The sequence below is a fragment of the Zalophus californianus genome, chromosome 3 (assembly GCF_009762305.2).
Source record: "Zalophus californianus isolate mZalCal1 chromosome 3, mZalCal1.pri.v2, whole genome shotgun sequence".
NCBI lineage: Eukaryota > Metazoa > Chordata > Mammalia > Carnivora > Otariidae > Zalophus > Zalophus californianus.
Window position 1 is genome coordinate 161,309,168 of NC_045597.1, and position 21,221 is coordinate 161,330,388.

The following is a 21,221-nucleotide window of genomic DNA, read 5'->3' on the forward strand; positions in this document are numbered from 1 at the left end:
CTTTCTTGAACTGTGAAAATTATAAAGATAATGAAATGGAGGTCTACCATATTTTATAAAGTGTTTTCTTTATTTCTATAAACCAAAAACATGGATCAATACTCTTATTTTGAGAATAAATTAGGGTCAATATAAATTTTTAAAAAATTTATTTGAGAGAGAGAGAGTGTGTGTGTGTGTGTGTGTGTGTGTGTGTGTGTACGTACACAGAGGGGGGAGGGGCAGAGGGAGAAAGAGCCCTAAGCAGACGTGAGCTGAGTTGCAGGGCTCAGTCCCACAGACGCTGAGACCACAACCTGAGCCGAAACCTGAGTTGGATGCTCAACGACTGCACCACCCTGGCGTCTCTAAAAATATGCCCATTATGTCTTAAATTAACTTTTCTTCCATCAAAAAAAAAAAGCAATGGACATTTTTCAGAAAGACTTTTTTATGTGTTTGAATATGTTTTGATAACTGTATTAGAGGTCCCCCCAAGACCACCTCCAGGTTTGATGATTTGCTAGGACTTGCAAAACTTAGTCATGTAGTCATAACTAAGATTTCTCATAGCCAAAGAACACAAAGCAAAATCAGCAAGGGAAAAGGGTATATGGAGTAAAGTTCAGAGGAAACCAGGTTCAAACTTCCAAGAATCCTCTCCCAGTGGAGTCACATAGGATGTGCTTAATTCTCCCAGGGTGATGACAACATCTGTAAATATTGCCTACCAATGAAGCTCATTAGAGGCTCATTCTCAGGCTTTTTTATGGGGATTGGTCATGTAGGTACCTTCTGCTAGCAGGTAACAAATTTCAGACTTCCAGGAAAAAAGCAGTAATTCAGCAGAAACTATATTGTTTACACAATTTAGGCACATGATCTGTTCTTATCAGGAAGGGTGAGAACCCTCCCCAAATCCAAGTTCCCAGATACCGGCCAAGAGTCAACTTTGCAAGCAAGCCTTTTCTAAGTGTAGCAGTTTTAGGCCTGCTATGTTAACTCTTCTGTACAATACCATTGTACCGAATGATTCAGAGTGAATGTTACAGAATATAGGTAAATATCAAGTACAGTATGTAAGTGACCTAACTGATGGTTATTTTCAACCACCATGAGGAACAGTGATAAGTATCTTCAAAAACTTTTCAGTGTCCATTTTATTCACTCTAGACAAACCATTAGAAACTTTGCAAAGGAAATGATTCTATAGCTATCGTGACATTGTTAGCTTCTGTTCTTCAGGGGCGAGTTTTACATAAGACAGGAGATTTAGATAAAATTATAGTGATAAGATTGATAAGGTATACAAACTGCAGGAATTCATCTTAAAATAATCAGTAATTTAGGCTGAAAAAATGACAGTGAGAAATTCTGGCATTATTTTAAATGAAAGGAAGTGTGATTACTTTTAAGTGACTACAAAGTGTTAGGTAGATATGGGTGAGCTTATTTTGAAGACTCATTTGATATTAGTACTTTACTGTTCATACACAAATAAATGTTCATGAGATGCTTCAAAAAATTTATTACAAAAGTCTCTTTCATACAATTTGTTTATACTTTCGACACACCTTTTCTTCCTAAGTAGAATAAGGTCAGCTTTGCCCCACATGATAAATCACATGGCGGTATTACATTTCTTTATTGGCAGTATGTGATAATAGGACCATGGGTTAAAATGTAGGAAAATGTAAATTGTGATAATGGAACTAAGTCTCCTACCTTTTTTTCTAAAGATTTTGTTTATTTGAGAGAGAGAGAGGGAGTGAGAGAGAGAGCAAGAGCAGAGGGAGAGGGAGAAGCAGACTCCCCACTGAGCAGGAGACATGGGGCTCTATCCCAAGATCCTGGGATCATGAGCTGAGCCAAAGGCAGATGCTTAATTGACTGAGCCACCCAGGCACCCCGAGACTCCTACTTTTAATTTGCTTTCCAGTTGAAGTAAGATGTTTATCACCTTAAGAAACAAAATTGGTTCCAGATACACTCATTGTGTAATTTAATGTGGATAAACATGGTTCCTACATTTAGGAAACAAAGAATCTGAGGATTAAAATAAAATTGTTTATAATGAGTACAGCAGAATAATCTTTAGCTAAATATTCAAAACAAAACTGCAAAGATGATGAAAGGGTTAAAAAGTAACACCAGCAGTGAAAGTGAATTGATATTATGACTTCCAGAGGATAGGGTAAGGATCAGAGATAGCACCAAGTAAATTCTACCAGATATGAAGTTTGTCTTCTTCATACCCAGCTGCTTCTCCCTTCTTTCCCATACTGAGAACCTCCATGCTATGAATCCTGCCAATTCCATGGTTCTGCAGGCTGCCCTTTCTCTGTTCCTCACCACAGTCACCAGACCTTTGTATCCACATACTTATCTTGTGACTTATTTTTTAACTTAATTTAATGCATTTCTGAATTCCCAGGATTGTTTCTGCACTTCACGAACCCAAGTTGAATCACTCAGACCTGAAAAACAGTCTGAAACCAGTATCCATCAACACTTGGTAAGAAAATGGTTAAGTACAATTAATATTCCTCCTCTGCTTTCTGTAGTATCATAGTACAGAATGTAATTCCTGGTTCTTCCATATCTCTTTTTCTTTACAGTATCTTTTACTGTTTCTTTTTCCTCTATTTCTGTTATTCTCCAGAAGTCTACAGTTGACCTCTTCTGCCTAAATAGGCACTCCCCTAAGCAGCACCTGTTCCTAGGTTTCAGTTGCTCAAATATCAGACTGTCCTGTAGCTACCTCAGGTTTTCCTTCAGGTCATGAGGGGACTCTGGCATCAAGCAGGACTGGTGATTCTCAGATTTTTACCTATAACCCCACACTCTTTCCTGGGCACCGGAAGTGTCTATAGAATGCCTCCAATTAGACTTTTCAAAGGCATTTCTATGCAGTTTGAGTAAAACCTTAATCTGTCAAACTTCTCTGACCCCTTGTATTCTTTTCTTTGGCTAATGAAAACCCATCTACTAAGTCACCCTAAATAGAAACTTTGAAGTTATCCTGACAGTTGCCTCTACCCCCCATATCTAGTTATACACCAAGTCTTTTGTCTCTGTCTCTGAAATGCCATTGGGTGCATACCTCCTTCACCTCATCACCGCTACTACCCAGATCTCATCATTTCTTGCCTGGACAATTGCAGGTAGACACATTGCCTCTGGTTTCTAGGTAAACGTCCTCTCACACTCAGATCAGAATTCAACCTTGTTACCAGTACAGGCCTGTTTGTGTTACTTTCCAGCTTTAAACTTTCTTTGGTTTCCTGCAGCCTATGGGATTAAAGCTGAAACTTCTTAGCATAGTATAAGGACTCTTAATGGTGTAGAATAGGTCTAATTTTTGAGTTTCATTTCTTGCTACTGAGTCTTAGCATATATTCTTTTTTTGTGATTGAAATACCCTTTTTCTGCCTCCCAAATCCTTCCTCATTTGTGAAGAGTTGGCTCAAATATCGCATATCTGAAGCCTTTCCTCTTGTATTTTTTGTTCCATTATGCTCCTACAAATCTTAGACATTCCCAGAAAATGGTATTTATTATATTACTTCACAATGATTGATATACGTGTCTCTCTAACTATAACATGATTCCCATAAAATAGGCGTCCTGCCTTTTTCATCTGTATTTCCCCTGGGCAATGCCTGATATATTAAGTAATATTTTGAAAAACATGCTTGGGAATAAATATTTCTCTGGGGTCCTCCCTTCCTTAATCCTTACTTTATTCTTCAATTCTTACTACAAAACAGAACCTGCCTTGCAAATGCCTTGTTTCCTACAAAATAAGGTAATCCCAGTTTTTCCTGTTGATAAGTTTATCTTGATCCTCTATTCAGTTGTCTTCATTTTTCTCATTTTACTACTTACTCTCATATTCTAAAGTCGTTTAGTCTTCTGCCCTTTTGTGTAATAGAATATATTATTCAATCCTAGTTTTCATTCAAGTATTACCCTTCAGATTGAGGTAAAGTGTCTGTTGTTGTCTCCTTGCTATTGCCAAGAGAGAGGTCTTAAACTTCAGGAAACTTGCACACGTGCTGCTGTGTGTGTGTTTTTCTGTTTTGTTTTGTTTTGTTTGGCCTTCTGTTAAAATATACATAACATTTACCATCTTAGCCATTTTTAAGTGTACATTTCAGTGGCATCAAATACATTCATAGTGTTGTGCAGCTGTTACCACCATCCCTCTCTGTAACTCTTTTCATCTTGTAAAAGTGAAACTGTGTATCCATTAAACAATAACTCCCCATTCTCCCTCCCTCCCTAGCCTCTGTCAACCACCATTCTACTTTCTATGATTTTTGACTACTCTTAAGTACCTCATATAAGTGGAATCATACTGTATTTGTCTTTTTTGTGACTGAGTTATATTTCACTTAATGTTCAGGTCCATTTGTGTTGTAGCATTTTGCAGAATTTCCTTTTTTTTTTTTTTTAAGATTTTATTTATTTGAGAGAGAGTGCACACGTGTGGGTAGGGGCAGAAGGAAAGGGAGAAGCAGACTCCCTGCTGAGCAGGGAGCCCAACATGGGGCTGCATCCCAGTACCCTGGGATCATGACCTGAGGTGAAGGCAGATGCTTAACCGACTGAGCCACCCAGGCGCCCCACAGAATTTCCTTATTTTTTAAGGCCGAAAATGTTCCATTATATGTATATACCACGTTTTGCTTATCCATTCATCTGTTGATGGACACTTGGGTTGCTTTCACTTTGTGGCTATTGTGAATAATGCTGCTATGAACTTAGGTGTGCAAATATCTCAAGACTTGATTTCATTTCTTTGGGTGTACCCAGAAGTGGAATTACTGCATCATATGGTAATGATATTTTAATTTTGGGGAAAACCACCATACTGTTTCTACACTGGCTCTACCATTTTGTATTCCCACCAAGAGTGCACAAGAATTCCAGTTTCTCTACATCCTAGCCAACACCTCTCTATTTTCTGTTTTTTGATACCAGCCAACCTAATGGGTGTGAGGTGATACTGTAATTTTGATTTACATTTCCCTAATGACTAGTGATGTTGGGCATCTTTTCATGTGCTTATTGGCCACCTGTATATCTTCTGTGGAGAAATGTCTATTCAAGTCCTTTGCCCTTTTTTTAATTGGGTTTGTTTGCTTTTTTTGTTGTTGAGTTTTAAGAGTTCTGTATATTTTCTGGATATTAACACCTTACCAGATATTTACAAATGTTTCTCCCATTCTGTGGGTTGCCTTTTAACTTTGTTGGTAGTATTTTTTGATGCACAAAATTTAAAAATTTACATGAAGTCTGCTTTCTTTTTCTTTTGTTTCTTATACTTTTGCTTTCATATCTGAGAAATCCTCTCTAAATCCAATGTCATAAAGCTTTTGCCCTATTTTTTCTTCCAAGAGTTTTATTGTTTTAGGTATTAAATTTAGGCCCTCGATACATTTTGAGTTAATTTTTGTATATGGTGTTTGATCAGAGTCCAACTTCATTCTTTTGCATGTGGATATACACTTTTCCTAGCACCATTTGCTGAATATACTGTCCTTTATTGAATGGTCTTTTTTTTTTAATTTTATTTATTTGGAGAGAGGCACAGTGGGAGAGGGAACACAAACAGGGGGAGTAGGAGAGGGAGAAGCAGGCTTCCTGCTGAGCAGGGAGCCCGATGTGGGGCTCGATCCTAGGACCCTGGGATCATGACCTGAGCCGAAGGCAGATGTTTAACAACTGAGCCACCTAGGCGCCCATATTGAATGGTCTTGACACCCTTGTCAAATGCCATTTGACCATATATGTGACAGTTTATTTCTGGGCTCTCTATTCTCTTCCATTGGTCTATATTTCTGTCTTTATTTTGGTGCCATGTTGTTTGATTACAATTGCTTTGTAATAGGTTTCAAAATCAGGAAGAGTGAGTCCTCCAATTTTGTTGTTTTTCAAGATTATTTGAATTACTCAATGTCTTTTGAGCTTTTAACAGTATTAAGTCTTCCCGTCAATGAACGTGAAATGTGTCTCCATTTATTTACGTCTTCCTAAATTTCTGTTAGCAATGTTTTATAGTTTTTATTGTACAACTCTTTCACTTCCTTGGGTTGGTTTAATTTCTAAGTATTTTATTGATGTTTTAATGATTACTTTTGCAGATTATTCATTAAGCAGGTCTTCTGAATTTTTAGGGCTAATAAAAAGTTTAACAAGAACAAGGAGTGTGCCATGAGTTTTTTTAAATTCTAGTCTATTTAAAATAAAGTGTTATATTAGTTTCAGGTGTATGGTGTAGTGATTCAGCAATTCTATACATTACTCATTGTTCATCATGATAAGTGTGCTTCTAATCCCCTTTACATATTTCACCCATCCCCACCCCCTACCCACTACCCCTCTGGTAAACACCAATTTGTTCTCTATATTTAAGTTTGGTTTTTTGTTTGTCTCTTCTTCTTTGTTCATTTCTTTCTTATATTCCACATATGAGTGAAATGATATGGTATTAATCCTTCTCTGACTTATTTCACTTAGCATCATTCCCTCCAGGTCCATCAATGTTGCAAATGGCAGGATTTCATTATTTCTTATGACTGGATAATATTGTATTGGGTATATATACCACATCTTCTTTATCCATTCATCTGTCAATGGACACTTGGGTTGCTTCCATATTTTGGCTATTGTAAATAATGCTGCAATAAACATAGGGGTGCATATATCTTTTCAAATTAGTGTTTTCATACTCTTGGGTAAATACCCAGTAGTGGAATTATTGGATCGTATGGTAATTCTTTGTTAATTTTTTGAGGAAGCTCCATACTGTTTTCCACAGTGGCTGTACAGTTTGCATTCCTACCGAGAGTGCAAGAGGGTTCCTTTTTCTCCACAACCTTGTCAACACTTGTCATTTCTTGTGTTTTTGATTTTAGCCATTCTGACAGATAATGAGGTGATATCTTACTGTGGTTTTGACTTGCAGTTCCCTGATGATTAGTGATGTTGAGCGTCTTTTCATGTGTCTGTTGCCCATCTTATGTCTTCTTTGGAGAAATGTCTGTTCATGTCTTCTGCCCATTTTTTAATTGGATAATTTGTTTTTTGGGTGTTGAGTTGTATAAGTTCTTTATATTTTTGGATATTAGCCCCTTAACAGATACATCTTTTGCAAATATATTTTCCCATTCGGTAGGTTGCTTTTTGTTTTGTTGATTATTACCTTTGCCATGCAGAAGCTTTTTATTTGGATGTAGTCTCAATAATTTATTGTTTTGTTTGTTTCCCTTGCCTCTGGAGACATATGTAGAAAAATGTTGCTATGGCTGATGCCAGAGAAATTACTACCTGTGCTCCCTTCTAGGATTTTTTTGGTTTCAGGTCTTACGTTTAAGTCCTTAATCCATTTTGAGTTTGTTTTTGTGTATGGTATGAGAAAGTGGTCCAGTTTCATTCTTTTGCATGTAGCTGTCCAATTTCCCAACACTGTTGAAGAGACTGTCTTTTTCCCACTACATACGCTTGCCTCCTTTCTCATAGATTGACCATATAATTATGACTTTATTTCTAGGCTCTCTATTCTGTTTCATTGACCTATGTATCTGTTTTTATACTAGTACCATATTGTTTTGATTACTACAGCTTTGTAGTGTATCTGGATATCTGAAACTGATACTTCCAGTTTTGTTTTTCTTTTTCAAGATTACTTTGACTATTTGAGATCTTTTGTGTTTCCATACAGATTTTAGGATATTCTACTTCTATGAAAAATGCTATTAGAATTTTGATAGGAATTGCATTAAATCTGTAGATTCCTTTTAGTAGTATGGACATTTTAACAATATTGGTTCTCCCTGTCCATGAACATGGAATATGTTTCCATTTGTTTGTATCATCTTCAATTTCTCTCATCGGTGTTTTATAGTTTTCTGAGTATGGGTCTTTCACCTCTTTATTTCTAGGTGTTTGGTTCTTTTTGGTGCAATTGTTTATGGTGTTTTTTAAATTTCTGTTTCTGCTATGTTATTAGTGTATAGAAATGCAGCAGATTTCTCTGTATTGGTTTTGTATTCTCTGAGTTTTTTAAATTTTTTTACCAGTTCTAGTAGTTTTTTGGTGGTCTGTGGCATTTTCTATATGTAGTATCATGTCATCTGCAAATAGTGAAAGTTTATCTTTTTCCTTACCAATTTGGATACCTTTTCTTTCTTTCTTTCTTTTTTTTTAAGATTTTGACAGAGAGGGAGCACAAGCAGGGGGAGCAGAGGGAGAAGCAGACTCCCTGCTGAGCCAGAAGCCTGATGCAGGGCTTGATCCCAGTACCCTGGGATCATGACCTGAGCCGAAGGCAGACACTTAACGGACTGAGGCCACCCAGGCACCCCTGAATACCTTTTATTTCTTTTTGTCATCTGATTGCTGTGGCTAGGACTTCGGTACTATGTTGAATAAAGTGGTGGAAGTGGACATCCTTATATTGCTCCTGATCTTATAGGAAAAACTCCCAGTCTGTCACCGTTGAATATGATGTTAGGTGTGGATTCTTAACATATGGCTTTTATTATGTTGAGGTGTTTCTCTAAAACTACTTTGTTGAGGGTTTTTATCATGAATGGATGTTGTACTTGTCAAATGCTTTTCTGCATCTTTTGAAGTGATCATATGGTTTTTATCCTTGTTCTTATTGATGGAATGTATCACATGATTGATTTGTGAATACTGAGCAACTCTTGCATCCCAGGAATAAATCCCACTTGATCGAGTGAATGATTTTTTTTAAGGTATTGTTGGATTCCATTTGCTGATATTTTGTTGATTTTTTGCATCTTACATCCAAAGATCATCAGAGATCCTGGCCTACAGTTCTCTTTTTTTTGTGGTGTCTTTATCTGGTTTTGGTATCAGGGTAATGCTGGCCTCATAGAATGAATTTGGAAGCTTTCCTTGCTCTTTTTTTTTTTTTTAAATAGTTTGAGAGAATAAGTATTAACTTTTTTTTTTTTAAGATTTTATTTATTTGACAGAGAGAGACACAGCGAGAGAGAGAACACAAGCAGAGGGAGTGGGAGAGGGAGAAGCAGGCTTCCTGCCGAGCAGGGAGCCCAATGCCGGGCTCGATCCCAGGACCCTGGGATCATGACCTGAGCCAAAGGCAGATGCTTAACGACTGAGCCACCCAGGTGCCCCAGTATGAACTCTTCTTTAAATGTTTGGTAAAATTCACCTGTGAAGCCTTCTGGTCCTGGCCTTCTGTTTGTTGGGAGTTTTTTTGATTACTGATTCAATTTTATTGCTGGTAATTGGTCAGTTCAAATTTTCTATTTCTTCCTGATTAAATTTTGGTAATTGATTTGAGGAATTTATCCATTTCTTCTAGGTTCGATTTGTTAGTATATAATTTTTCATAATATCCTCTTATTGTATTTCTGTGGTTTTGGTTGGTATTTCTCTTTTTTCTTTTGAACCTGGCTAAAGCTTTATCTATTTTGTTGATCTTTTCAAAGAACCAGTCCCTGGTTTCATTGATCTGTTCTATTTCTTTAGTTTCTAATTAATTTATTTCTCCTCTAATATTTATTATTTCCTTCCTTTTACTAGCTTTGGGTTTTGTGTGTTCTTTTTATAGCTCCTTTAGGTGTAAGGTTAGGTTGTTTATTGGAGATTTTTCTTGCTGCTTGAGGTTGGCCTGTATTGCTGTATTCTTTCCTCTTAGAGCAGCTTTTGCTACATCCCAAAGATTTTGGGCCATTGTATTTTCATTTTCATTTGTCTCCATGTATATTTTCATTTCCTCTATGATTTCTTTGTTGACTCATCCATTGCTTAGTAGCATGTTAATTAACCTCCATGTATTTGGTTCTTTCCAGATTTTTTCTTGTGGTTGATTTCTAGTTTCATAGCGTTGTGGTCGGAAAGATGCATGATCTGATTTCAGTCTTTTTGAATTTGTTGAGGCATGTTTTGTGGCCTAACATGCTGTATTTTGGAGAATGTTCCATGTGCACTTGAAAAGAATGTGTATTCTATGTTAGGATGGAATGATCTGAATATATCTCTTAGAAACATCTGGTCCAGTGTGTCATTCAAAGTCACTCTTGGGGCACCTGGGTGGCTCGGTCAGTTAAGCGTCCAACTCTTGATTTCAGCTTAGGTCATGATCTCAGGTCATCATCTCAGAGCCCGTGTTGGGTTCCATGCTGGGTATAGAGCCTGCTTAAAATTCTCTCTCTCCCGGGGTGCCTGGGTGGCTCAGTCATTAAGCATCTGCCTTTGGCTCAGGTCATGATCCCAGGGTCCTGAGATCGAGCCCGGCATCAGGCTCCCTGCTCGGTGGGAAGCCTGCTTCTCCCTCTCCCACTCCCCCTGCTTGTGTTCCCTCTCTCACTGTGTCTCTCTCTGTCAAATAAATAAATAAAATCTTAAAAAAAAATTCTCTCTCTCCCTTTCCCTCTGCCTCTCCCCACTCTCCACTCTCTTTCTCCTTCTCTTAAAACAAAATTTAAAAAAGTCACTCTTTTCATGTTGATTTTCTGTTTGGATCATCTATGTATTGAAGAAAGTGCAGTGTTAAAGTTCTCTACTATTATTGTATTGTAGTACTGTTGATTTTTTTTTCCTTTGTGTCTGTTAATAGTTGCCTTATGTATTTAAGTGTTCCCCGTTTGGGTGCATAAATATTTACAATTATATATCTTCATGTTGGATTGTTTCCTTTATTATTATGTAGTGTCCTTTGTCTCTTGTTACACTTTTTGTTTTAAAGTCTATTTTGTTTAATATAAGTATTGCTACACTAGGTTTCTTTTCACTTCTTTTTGCATGATATTTTCCCATCCCTTCACTTTCAATATGCATGTGTCTTTAGTTCTGAAATGAGTCTCTTATGGGAAGCATATAGATGGGTCTTGCTTTTTTATCCATTCAGTCACTATTTCTTTTTTTTTAAGTTTTTATTTAAATTCACATTAGTTAACACATAGTGTAATATTAGTTTCAGGTGTACAATATAGTGATTCAACAACTCCAGACATTACCCAGCGCTCATCACAACTAGTACACTCCTTAATCCCCATTACCTATTAAAGCCATCGTCCCACCCACCTCCCTTCTGGTAACCATCAGTGTATTCTCTATAGTTAAGAGTCTGTTTCTTGATTTGCCTCTCTCTTTTTTTCCCTTTGCTTGTTTTGTTTCTTAAATTCTGCGTATGAGTGAAATCATACGGTATTTATCTTTCTCTGACTAACTTATTAGCATAATACTCTCTAGCTCCATCCATATTCACTGCAAATGTCAAGATTTCATTCTTTTTTATGGCTGAGGTAACATTCCATTGTGTGTGTGTGTGTGTACACCACCATCTTCTATATCCATTCATCAGTTCATGGACACTTGGGCTGTTTCCATAATTTGGCTATTGTTGATAATGCTGCTATAAACATTGTGGTGCATGTATCCCTTTGAATTAGTATTTTTGTATCCTTTGGGTAAATACCTAATAGTGCAATTGCTGGGTCATAGGGTAGTTCTATTTTTAACTTTTTGAAAAAACCTCCGTACTGTTTTCCAGAGTGGCTGCACCAGTTTGCATTCCCACCAAGAGTGCACAAGTGTTCCTTTTTCTCCACATCCTCCCCAACACCTGTTGTTTCTTGTGTTGATTTTAGCCATTCTGACAGGTGTGAGGTGAAGCCTCATTGTAGTTTTGATTGGGCATTTCTCTTATGATTAATGACGAACATCTTTTCAATTGTGTGTTGGTCATCTATTTTCTTTAGAAAAATGTCTGTTCACGTCTTCTGCCCATTTTAAAATGAGGTTATTTGTTTTTTGGGTGTTAGGTTGTATAAATTCTTTACGTATCTTGGATACTAACCCTTTATCAGATATGTCATTTGCAAATATCTTCTCCCATTCCTTTAAATTGCCTTTTAATTTTGTTGATTGTTTCCTTCACTGTACAGAAGCTTTTTATTTTGATGTAGTCCCAATAGTGTATTTTTGCTTTTGTTTCCCTTGCTCAGGAAACATATCTAGAAAGAAGTTGTTATGGACAATGTCAGAGAAGTTACTGTGTGGTTTCTCTTCTAGGATTTTTATGGCTTCAGGTCTCACATTTAGGTCTTTCATTCGTTTTGAATTTATTTTTGTGTATGGTGTAAGAAAGTCATTCCGTTTCATTCTTTTGTATGCTGCTGTCTGGTTTTCCCAGCACCATTTGTTGAAGAGACAGTATTTTTCTCTTTGGATGTTCTTTGCTGCTTTGTCACAGATTAATTGACTGTATATTTGTGGGTTCATTTCTGGGTTTTCTATTCTGTTCTATTATTCTGTGTGTCTGTTTTTGTGCCAGTACCATACTCTTTTGATCACTACAGCTTTGTAATATAACTTGAAGTCCAGAATTGTGATGCCTCCAGCTTTGCTTTTCTTTATCAAGATTGCTTTGGCTATTTGGGATCTTTTGTGGTTCCATACAAATTTGAGGATTGTTCTAGTTTTGTGAAAAATGCTGTTGATATTTTGATAGGGATTGCATTAAATGTATAGATTGCTTTGGATAGTACAGACATTTTAACAATATTTGTTCTTCCAGTCCATAATCATGGAATGTCTTTCCATTTCTTTGTGTCATCTTCAATTTCTTTCATCAGTATTTTATAGTTTTCAGAGTACAGGTCTTTCACCTCTTTGGTTAGATTTATTCCTAGGTATCTTACTGTTTTTGGTGCAATTGTAAATGGGATTGAGTCCTTAATTTCTCTTTCTGTGGCCTTATTATTGGTGTATAGAAATGCAACAGATTTCTGTATGTTGATTTTATATCCCTGCAACTTTAATGATTTCATTTATCAGTTCTACCAGTTTTTTGGTGGAGTCTTTTGGCTTTCCTATATATATCATGTCATCTGAAATAGTGAAAGTTTTATTTCTTTCTTACTGATTTGGATGCCTTTTATTTCTTTTATCTTGTCTAATTGCTGTGGCTAGGACTTCTAGTACTGTGATGAATAAAAGTGCTGAGAGTGGACATCCCTATCTTGTTCCTGACCACACAGGAAAATCTCTCAGTTTTTCCCCATTGAGGATGATATTAGCAGTGAGTCTTTATTATGGCCTTTGTTATGTTGAGGTATGTTTCCTCTGCACCTACTTTGTTGAGGATTTTTTATCATGAATGGATTTTGTACTTTGTCAAATGTTTCTTTTTGGGGGGGATAACTTAAGAGTAGTCACTAACTCTTCTTTAAATGTTTGGTAGAATTCATTTGTGAAGCCATCTGGCCCTAGACTTTTGTTTGTTGAGAGTTTTTTGGTAATTTCTTTGCTGGTAATTGGTCTGTTCAAATTTTATATTTCTTCCTGGTTTTGTTTTGGTAGGTTATATGTTTCTAGAAATTTATCCATTTCTTACAGGTTGTTCAGTTTTTTGGCATGTAGTTTTTCATATTTACTCTAGTTGTATTTCCTTGGTGTTGGTTATCATTTCTTCTCTCTCATTTGTGATTTTTTTATTTGGGTCCTTTCTCTTTTTGATAAATCTGGCTAGAGGTTTATCAATTTTGTTGACTTTTCAAAGAACCAGCTCCTGGTTTTGCTGATCTGTTCTATTATTTTTTTAGTTTCTATAGAATTATTTCTGCTCTAATCTTTATTATTTCCTTCCTTCTGCTGGATTTGGGTTTTGTTTGTTCTTTTTCTAGCTCCTTTAGGTGTAAGGTTAGGTTATTTGAGATTTTTCTTGCTTCTTGAGGTCGGCTTGTATTGCCATAAACTTCCCTCTTAGACTGCTGTTGCTGCATCCCCAAGATTTTTGACCCAGTATGTTGTCATTTTCATTTGTCTCCATGTATTTTTTTATTTCCTCTTTGATTTCCTTATTGATCCACTCATTGTTTAGTAGCATGTTAAATTAATCTCCATGTATTTGTGTTCTTTCCAGATACTTTCTTGTGCTTGACTTGTAGTTTCATAGTGTTGTGGTTAGAAAAGGTCAATGGTGTGACTTTGATCTTCTTGTATTTGTAGAAACCTGTTTTGTGGCCTAATACGTGATCTATTCTGGAGAATGTTTCATGTGCACTTGAAAAGAATGCATATTCTGCATTCTGAGGATGGAATGTTTTGAATATATCTGTTCAGTCCAGCTGGCCAGTGTGTCATCTAAAGCCACTGTTTCCTTGTTGCTTTTCTGTTTAGATGATCTGTCCATTGATGTAAGTGGGGTGTTAAAGTTCTCTACTCTTATTGTATTACTGTTAGTTAATTCCTTTGTATTATTAACTGTTTTATGTATTTGGGTGCTCCCTGTTTGCATAAATATTTACAATTGTTATATCTTCTTGTTGGAGTAACCCCCTTTATTTTTATTATGTAGTATTCTTCTTTGTCTCTTACAGTTTTTGTTTTAAAGTCTAGTGTGTCTGATACAAGTATTGCTACTCTGGCTTTCTTTTGACATTCATTTGCATGATAATTGTTTCTCCATCCCATCACTTTCTTTTTTTTTTTTTTTTAAGATTTTATTTATTTATTTGAGAGAGAGAGAATGAGAGACAGCACGAGAGGGAAGAGGGTCAGAGGGAGAAGCAGACTCCCTGCTGAGCAGGGAGCCCGATGTGGGACTTGATCCCGGGACTCCAGGATCATGACCTGAGCCGAAGGCAGTTGCTTAACCAACTGAGCCACCCAGGCGCCCCATCCCATCACTTTCATTCGGCAGGTGACTTTAGGTCTAATGTTAGTCTTTTGTAGGCAGCATACAGATGGGTCTTGTATTTTGGTCTATTTTGACACCCAGTGTCTTTTGATTGGAATGTTTAGTCCATTTACAGTCAAAATAATTATTGATAGATATGAATTTATTGGAATTTTATTACTTGTTTTGTGGTTGTTTCTGGAGCTTTTCTCTGATCCTTTCTTGTCTTTTTCTCTTTTGTGTTTGTTGATTTTCTGTAGTGATATATTTGGATTTCTTTCTCTTTATTCTTTGCATGTTTATTAGTGGTTTTGATATATGGTTACCATTAGGTTTATTTATAATTCTTTGGCATATAGCTGTCTATATTAAGTTGATGGTCATTTAAGTTTGAACCCATTCTTTTTTTCTTTCCTCCCCATATTTTAGGTATATGTTATTTTATATCTTTTTTGTGTGGGCTCCTTGACTGATTTTTTACAGAAATATTCATTTTTACTGCTTTTGTGTTTCCTACCTTTATATTGTCACTCTTGGTCTCTTCTTTCCACTCAAAAAGTCCCCTTTAATACTTCTTGCAGGGCTGGTTTAGTGGTCCCAAACTTTAGTTTTTGTCTGGGAAACTCCCTTCTTCTATTCTGAATGATAGCCTTGCTGGATGGAATATCTTGGCTGCAGATTTTTCCTATTCAGCACTTTGAATATGTCCTGCCACTCCCTCTGGCTTGCAAAGTTTCTGTGGAAAAATCGGCTAGCTTTATGGGTTTTCTCTTGTGAGTTACTGACTTCTTTGGTCTTGCTGCTTTTCTTTATCACTGTATTTTGTAAATTTAATTACAGTATGTCTTGGAGTTGGCTGTTTTTTGTTGATTTTGATAGGAGTTCTCTGTGCTTCCTGGATCTGGATGTCTGTTTCCTTTCCCAGATTAGGGACATTTTCAACTTTACTTCTTCAAATAAATTTTCTGCCCCCATTTCTCTCTTCTTTTGGGATTCCTATAATATGAATGTCACTGAGTTCCCTAAGTCTGTTCTTGTGTTGCATAATTCTCTCTCTCTCATCTACCTTAATTGCTTTCCATTACTTTGTCTTTTATGTCATTAATTTGTTCCTCTGCATCTTCCAGCCTGATGTTCATTGCAGCAAGCATGTTTCTAATCTCGTTTATTGCACTCTTTATCTCTGATTGATTCTTTTTTTAAAACTCTTTTATCTCTGTGGTAAGGGTCTCACTCATGTCTTCCACTCTCCTCAAGCCTAGTGAGTATCCTTATGAATGAGAATTGCTTTAAATTCTCCATCAGGCATGTTACTTATATTAGTTTTGCTTAGATCTCTGGCCATGGCCTTATCTTGTTCTTTCATTTGAGACTAATTCCTCTGTCTTCTCATTTTGTCTAAGTCTCTGCCTGCTTATGTGTGTTAGAAAAGCCAGTTATGTCTCCTGCTTCTAAAAGTAATGGCCATATGAAGGAGAGGTCATGTAGTGCCCAGACCTGGTGCTTCTGGGAGTATCTCAGGTGTGTGCTGCCTGCACTCTGCTGTTGTGTTCTGGCTGCTCTGTATTTCAGGCCAGTCTTCTGTAGAGGCTCTTCTTGTCTGCTGTGGGCAGTGTTTGGTCCTTGACCTGAATGTGGTGAGTTCTAACTAGGTGTGCCCTGGTCTGCAAGACAGAGACCTGTCACGACCTCTACCAGAACTGAGACCCTGCAAAACTCTCTGGTCCACCCTGTGTCTTTTGATAGTACCATTTAGTCCATTTACATTCAAAGTAATCACTGATAGGTATGCACTTATTGCCATTTTGTTGTTTCGTGGTTGATTTTGTAGTTCTCTGTTCCTTTCTTCTCTTGCTCTCTTCTCTCATGGTTTGATGGCTTTTTTTCTATGCTTGGATTCCTTTGTTTACTTTCTGCATATTTATTACAGGTTTTTGAATTGTCATTACTGTTAGGTTTATATATAACATCTTATGCATATAGCAGTTTATATTAAGTTGATGGTTGCTTAAATTTGAACCCTTCTAAAAGCACTAAAGTTTTACTCTCCTCCTTCCTCCACCTTGTATGTATATCGTCTCATAATTTACATATTTTTATTTTGTGAATCCCTTGACTGATTTTTATAGATATACTTAATTTTACTGCTTTTGTGCTTCCTACTTTTTAAACTCTGGCTTATGGCCTTTCCTTTCTACTCAAAGAATCCCCTTTAACATTTCTGGTAAGACAGGTTTAGTGTTGATGAATTCCTTTAACTTTTGTTTGGGAAACTCTTTATTCTATTCTGAATGATAGCCTTGCTGGATAGAGTATTCCTGGTTGCCGGTTTTTTCCTTTAGCACTTAGGATATGTGCCACTTTCTTCTGGATTGCAAAGTTTCTGCTGAAAAATCAGTTCATGGTCTTATGGAGTTTCTCTCTCTTTCTCTTTCTGTTTAAAGATTTTACTTATTAGAGAGAGAGAGATTGTACAAGTCGGGGAAGGGGCAGAGGGAAAAGCACTCCCCACTGAGAGGAGAGCCCAACGCGGGGCTCCATGCCGGGCCTCCGGGATCATGACCTGTGTTGAAGGCAGATGCTTAACTGACTGAACCACCCAGGTGCCCCAAGTTTCTCTTGTATGTAACTGTTTTCTTGCTGCTTTTAAAATTCTCTTTTTTGGGGGACGCCTTGGTGGCTCATTCAGTTGGGCATCTGCCTTTGGCTTTGGTCATGATCCCAGGGTCGTGGGATCGAGTCCCACATCAGGCTCCTTGCTCAGTGGGGAGCCAGCTTCTCCCTCCCCCTCTGCCTGCCGCTTCCCTTGCTTGTGCTCTCTCTCCCTCTGATGAGTAAATAAAATCTTAAAAAATAAAATTCTCTTTTTTTATTTTTTATTGTTATGTTAATCACCATACATTACATCATTAGTTTTGGATGTAGTGTTCCATGATTCATTGTTTGTGCATAACACCTAGTGCTCCAGGCAGAACGTGCCCTCTTTAATACCCATCACCAGGCTAACCCATCCCCCACCCTAAAATTCTCTTTTTATCACTACCTTATGCCATTTTAATAATTATATGTCTTTGGTGTGAACCTCCTTGGATTGATTTCGTTGGGGGCTCTCTGTGCCTGCTGGATCTGGATTTCTGTTTCCTTCCCCAGATTCAGGATGTTTTCAGCTATTATTTCTTCAAATAAAATTTCTGCTTCCTTTTTCTTCTCTTTCTGGGATCCCCATAATGCAAATGTTACTGGGCTTGATGGTGTTGCTGAGTTCCCTTAACCTGTTCTCATCTTTTTGCTGTTCAGCTTGATGGCTTTTTGATTACTCTTATAGGTCACTGATCCAGTCTTCTGCTTCTTCTAGTCTACTATTTATTACCTCTAGTATATTTTTGAGTTATTGTATTCTTCATTTCTGCTTAGTTCTTGTTTATATTTTCTATGTCTTTGTTGAGGGTCTCACTGAGATCCTCCACTCTTTTCTCAAATCCAGTGAGTATCTTTATGACCATTACTTTAAATTCTCTATCAGGCATATTATCTCTGTTTTGTTTACCTCTTTTGCTGTGATTTTGTCCTTTTTTTCATTTGAGACATATTTCTGTGTCTCCTCATTTTGTCTAACTTTCTCTGTCTATTTCCCTATGTTAGAAAAGTCAGCTACATCTGCTTTTAAAAGTAGTGGCCTTCTGAAGAAGAGCTTCTGTAGTACCATGCACTACACCAGAACCAAGTGCTTCAGGGGTGTCTCCTATGTGTGTTGTATGTGCCCTGTTGTGGCTGAGCAGTGTTTGCCTTTAGTCCAGTGATCTGCAGTGGTTCTCTTTGATGATTGTTGGCAGCTTTCGGTCCCTGTGTTGTGAATGGCCAGTTTGGGGCTGCCTTGGGCTTATGGTGGGTCAGACTAGACATTTGCCAGTGCTAGGGTCATACCCAACTGCAGTGTGCTCTCCCTGTATTGTCTCCTGAGAAGCTTTTATTGGTGGGGGGGGGCACCTATAGTCAGACCAGATGTTTGCCCCCAGCCACTGCTGGGGTCAGAGTCATATTGGTGTATATGGCTATATTCCCTTCTCCCTATGGCAAGAGTCACTGTGGAGTGGTACTGGCAACTGTCTAGACTGCTTGCACAATGCCATTCTGTGACTTGCCTTGGATGGACTTCTGCTGAGGGCAGGTCTGCAGGAGAATGTGGGGGCCGGGCAATTTTGAAAATTGGGTCAGTATTTGACTATTTTCATTCTGGTTTCTCTTCTCAGTTCTACTACATCTGCAAACTTAATATTCTAGATATAATATAATATTCTAGATATAATTGTCTTTGGCCTGTAACTTTGAACCTTTTTAAAATACTTTGTTTTGGACTTCAGCTACATATTTACAATATATGTGCCCCTTCTATTTTGTTTCATTTTATTTTTAAAGATTTTATTTGAGAGAGAGCATGTGCCCATGTGCAAGTGTGGGGAGGGTCAGAGGGAGAGGAAGAGGAAAAGAATCCCAAGTAGACTCTGCGCTGAACACAGAGCCCAACACGGGGCTTGATCCCACGACCCTAAGATCATGACTTCTGAGCCAAAACCAAGAGTCAGATGCCCAACCAGCTGAGCCACACAGGTGCCCCACCCTTTCTACTTCAAAGAAAACTATTTCCTGGGGCACCTGGCTGGCTCAGTTGGTAGAGCATACAACTCTTAATCTCAGGGTTGTGAGCTTAAGCCCCACGTTGGGCATGGAGCCTATTTAAAAAAAAAAAAGACTATTTCCCTAATGGAGAAGATGGAAGCAAAGAAGAGGTTGATTAGCCTGATTTCAATCCATCATCTGGTAACCTATTCCATTTTTCTCTAGCAGTGAGCTATGAACCTCAGTTCATTGCGTGCTCTAGCCTTCCTGACAGGCTTATAGGTTATCACTTGAAAATTTTAAAAAATTGTTAATATGTTCTTTTCTCTCTCTTATTTGTGTTCTTTAAATCTAATGTAATTTGAAAACTAGCTGTTTTGAAGAAATGATTTACTTAGATTTCTTTTCTTCATTGGGATTATTTCCAATTGTAATAGTAGGATTTCTTTTTACGGTCTTTCACCCCTCTTGAACAGTATTGACCTATATTCATCTTTAATTGTGAGCTTATATTTTTTCTGCTCTTTTAAAAGTTTGGGGAACATGTAGAATCAAGGATGTAAAAAGCAGCACAACTCCTACTACAGTAATGTCATTTCTAATCCCTTTCTTCCTTCTCTCTACCTTGGAGGCAGTAACAAGGTTCGTGCCACCTGCTGATTTCTTTGAAATCTCCCAAGTGTCTTTTAGAGTACAGATGTCTTTTGGGAGGTCTTCTTGGTTATCATATGACACCAGTGGTATTGGCCTCTTCTTTCTTCTGTGTGCATCTTATTTCACTGTGACTGGGATCTGGTGCAAACCTAAGACTCTGATCCTAAAGCACCCCCATGAGACCTCATATTGGCACATGGTCATTAACACATTAAGTCTGTACCCTATTTTCCCATCTCTTGAGGTTCTTCTTTCTTACCTTCCTTCTGATTCATTTCATCTTGTGAAAAACTTCAGCAATTTTAATAGGCTGCAATGTGGAAAATTTTCCTTGATTTGTTAACATCTCCACTAGCTGAGCAGGGACTTATATGTGTAATAGATATAATTGGCAACCACTTGAAGCAAGAGCAAAAAGTACAGAATATTCCTCACAGGTTCATGCGTTTCTTCCCTTCATGTATTTATTAGATACCCTGAAGAATTAAGAGCTGTTTCTAGCAACTCCTAAAAATGCTTACTGGAAATAGTGCAGGAAAGTATTCTTTGCTACCTATAAATCTGCTTTTCCCATGCTGATAGCTTTACATGCTGATAGCTTTTTAGTTAACCACTTATTAGCAATTTTAAACTCTTTTTAGATCTTGAAACAGTGTTGTAAGCCACCTTCCAGTGCCTTCCTAATGAGCACTTTTGTGTTTGAAAATAAAATATCAGTATTTTATATTAGGGTAGGGGACTAAAATGGGGGACCAAAAAAGTTTATTTTGTTTTCATCTTTTTAAAATAATGTAGGTTGATGCGCCAGCCTTTTCCCACTTGCCTCCGTCCACTAGAGCCAAGGATGTGATCTGTTCCACCAATGTTTCTCACTATGAACTCCAAGTGGAAATAGGTAATTACCTGAATTGACCCTTCATCGTTAGAAATGAAATTGATGACCAAAAGATTATTTTGTGGGCAGGTCTTTTTCTGTTGTCACCTGTAGCATAAAACTAGATGTTAATTGTGTCAGACAGATTTATTAATAGCCGTACACTTTGAAACATTTGCTGTGAATATTCAGAAATATCTATTAAACACTACCAACAGATACTATATTAGGTGCTAGGGATATAAAACCATGTAAAACACTTGGGGAATCCATATTCCCTCTGAGAAGATGAACTCGTAAGGTAGTCTTGTTTATGTACTAGAGGGCACTATAGTAGAGGTGTGTTGTTATGGGAACAGAAAAGATGGAACATCTGACCATCCATCATAACTACTCTGAGAGTTAATAAAG

The 21,221-nt window shown here is 37.4% G+C and overlaps 1 protein-coding gene across 3 annotated transcripts in view; it reads left to right on the plus strand.

Annotated features, from left to right (window-relative positions):
• The window catches only part of STRADB (STE20 related adaptor beta), a 36,187-nt gene that overhangs the window by 6,025 nt on the left and 8,941 nt on the right, over positions 1–21,221 (plus strand). For all 3 annotated transcript variants that reach the window (XM_027588374.1, XM_027588373.1, XM_027588375.1), the window contains 2 exons: positions 2,414–2,494; positions 20,732–20,831. In XM_027588374.1, the coding sequence (XP_027444175.1) occupies positions 2,414–2,494; positions 20,732–20,831 (181 nt within the window). The remainder of the gene's footprint in view (positions 1–2,413; positions 2,495–20,731; positions 20,832–21,221) is intronic.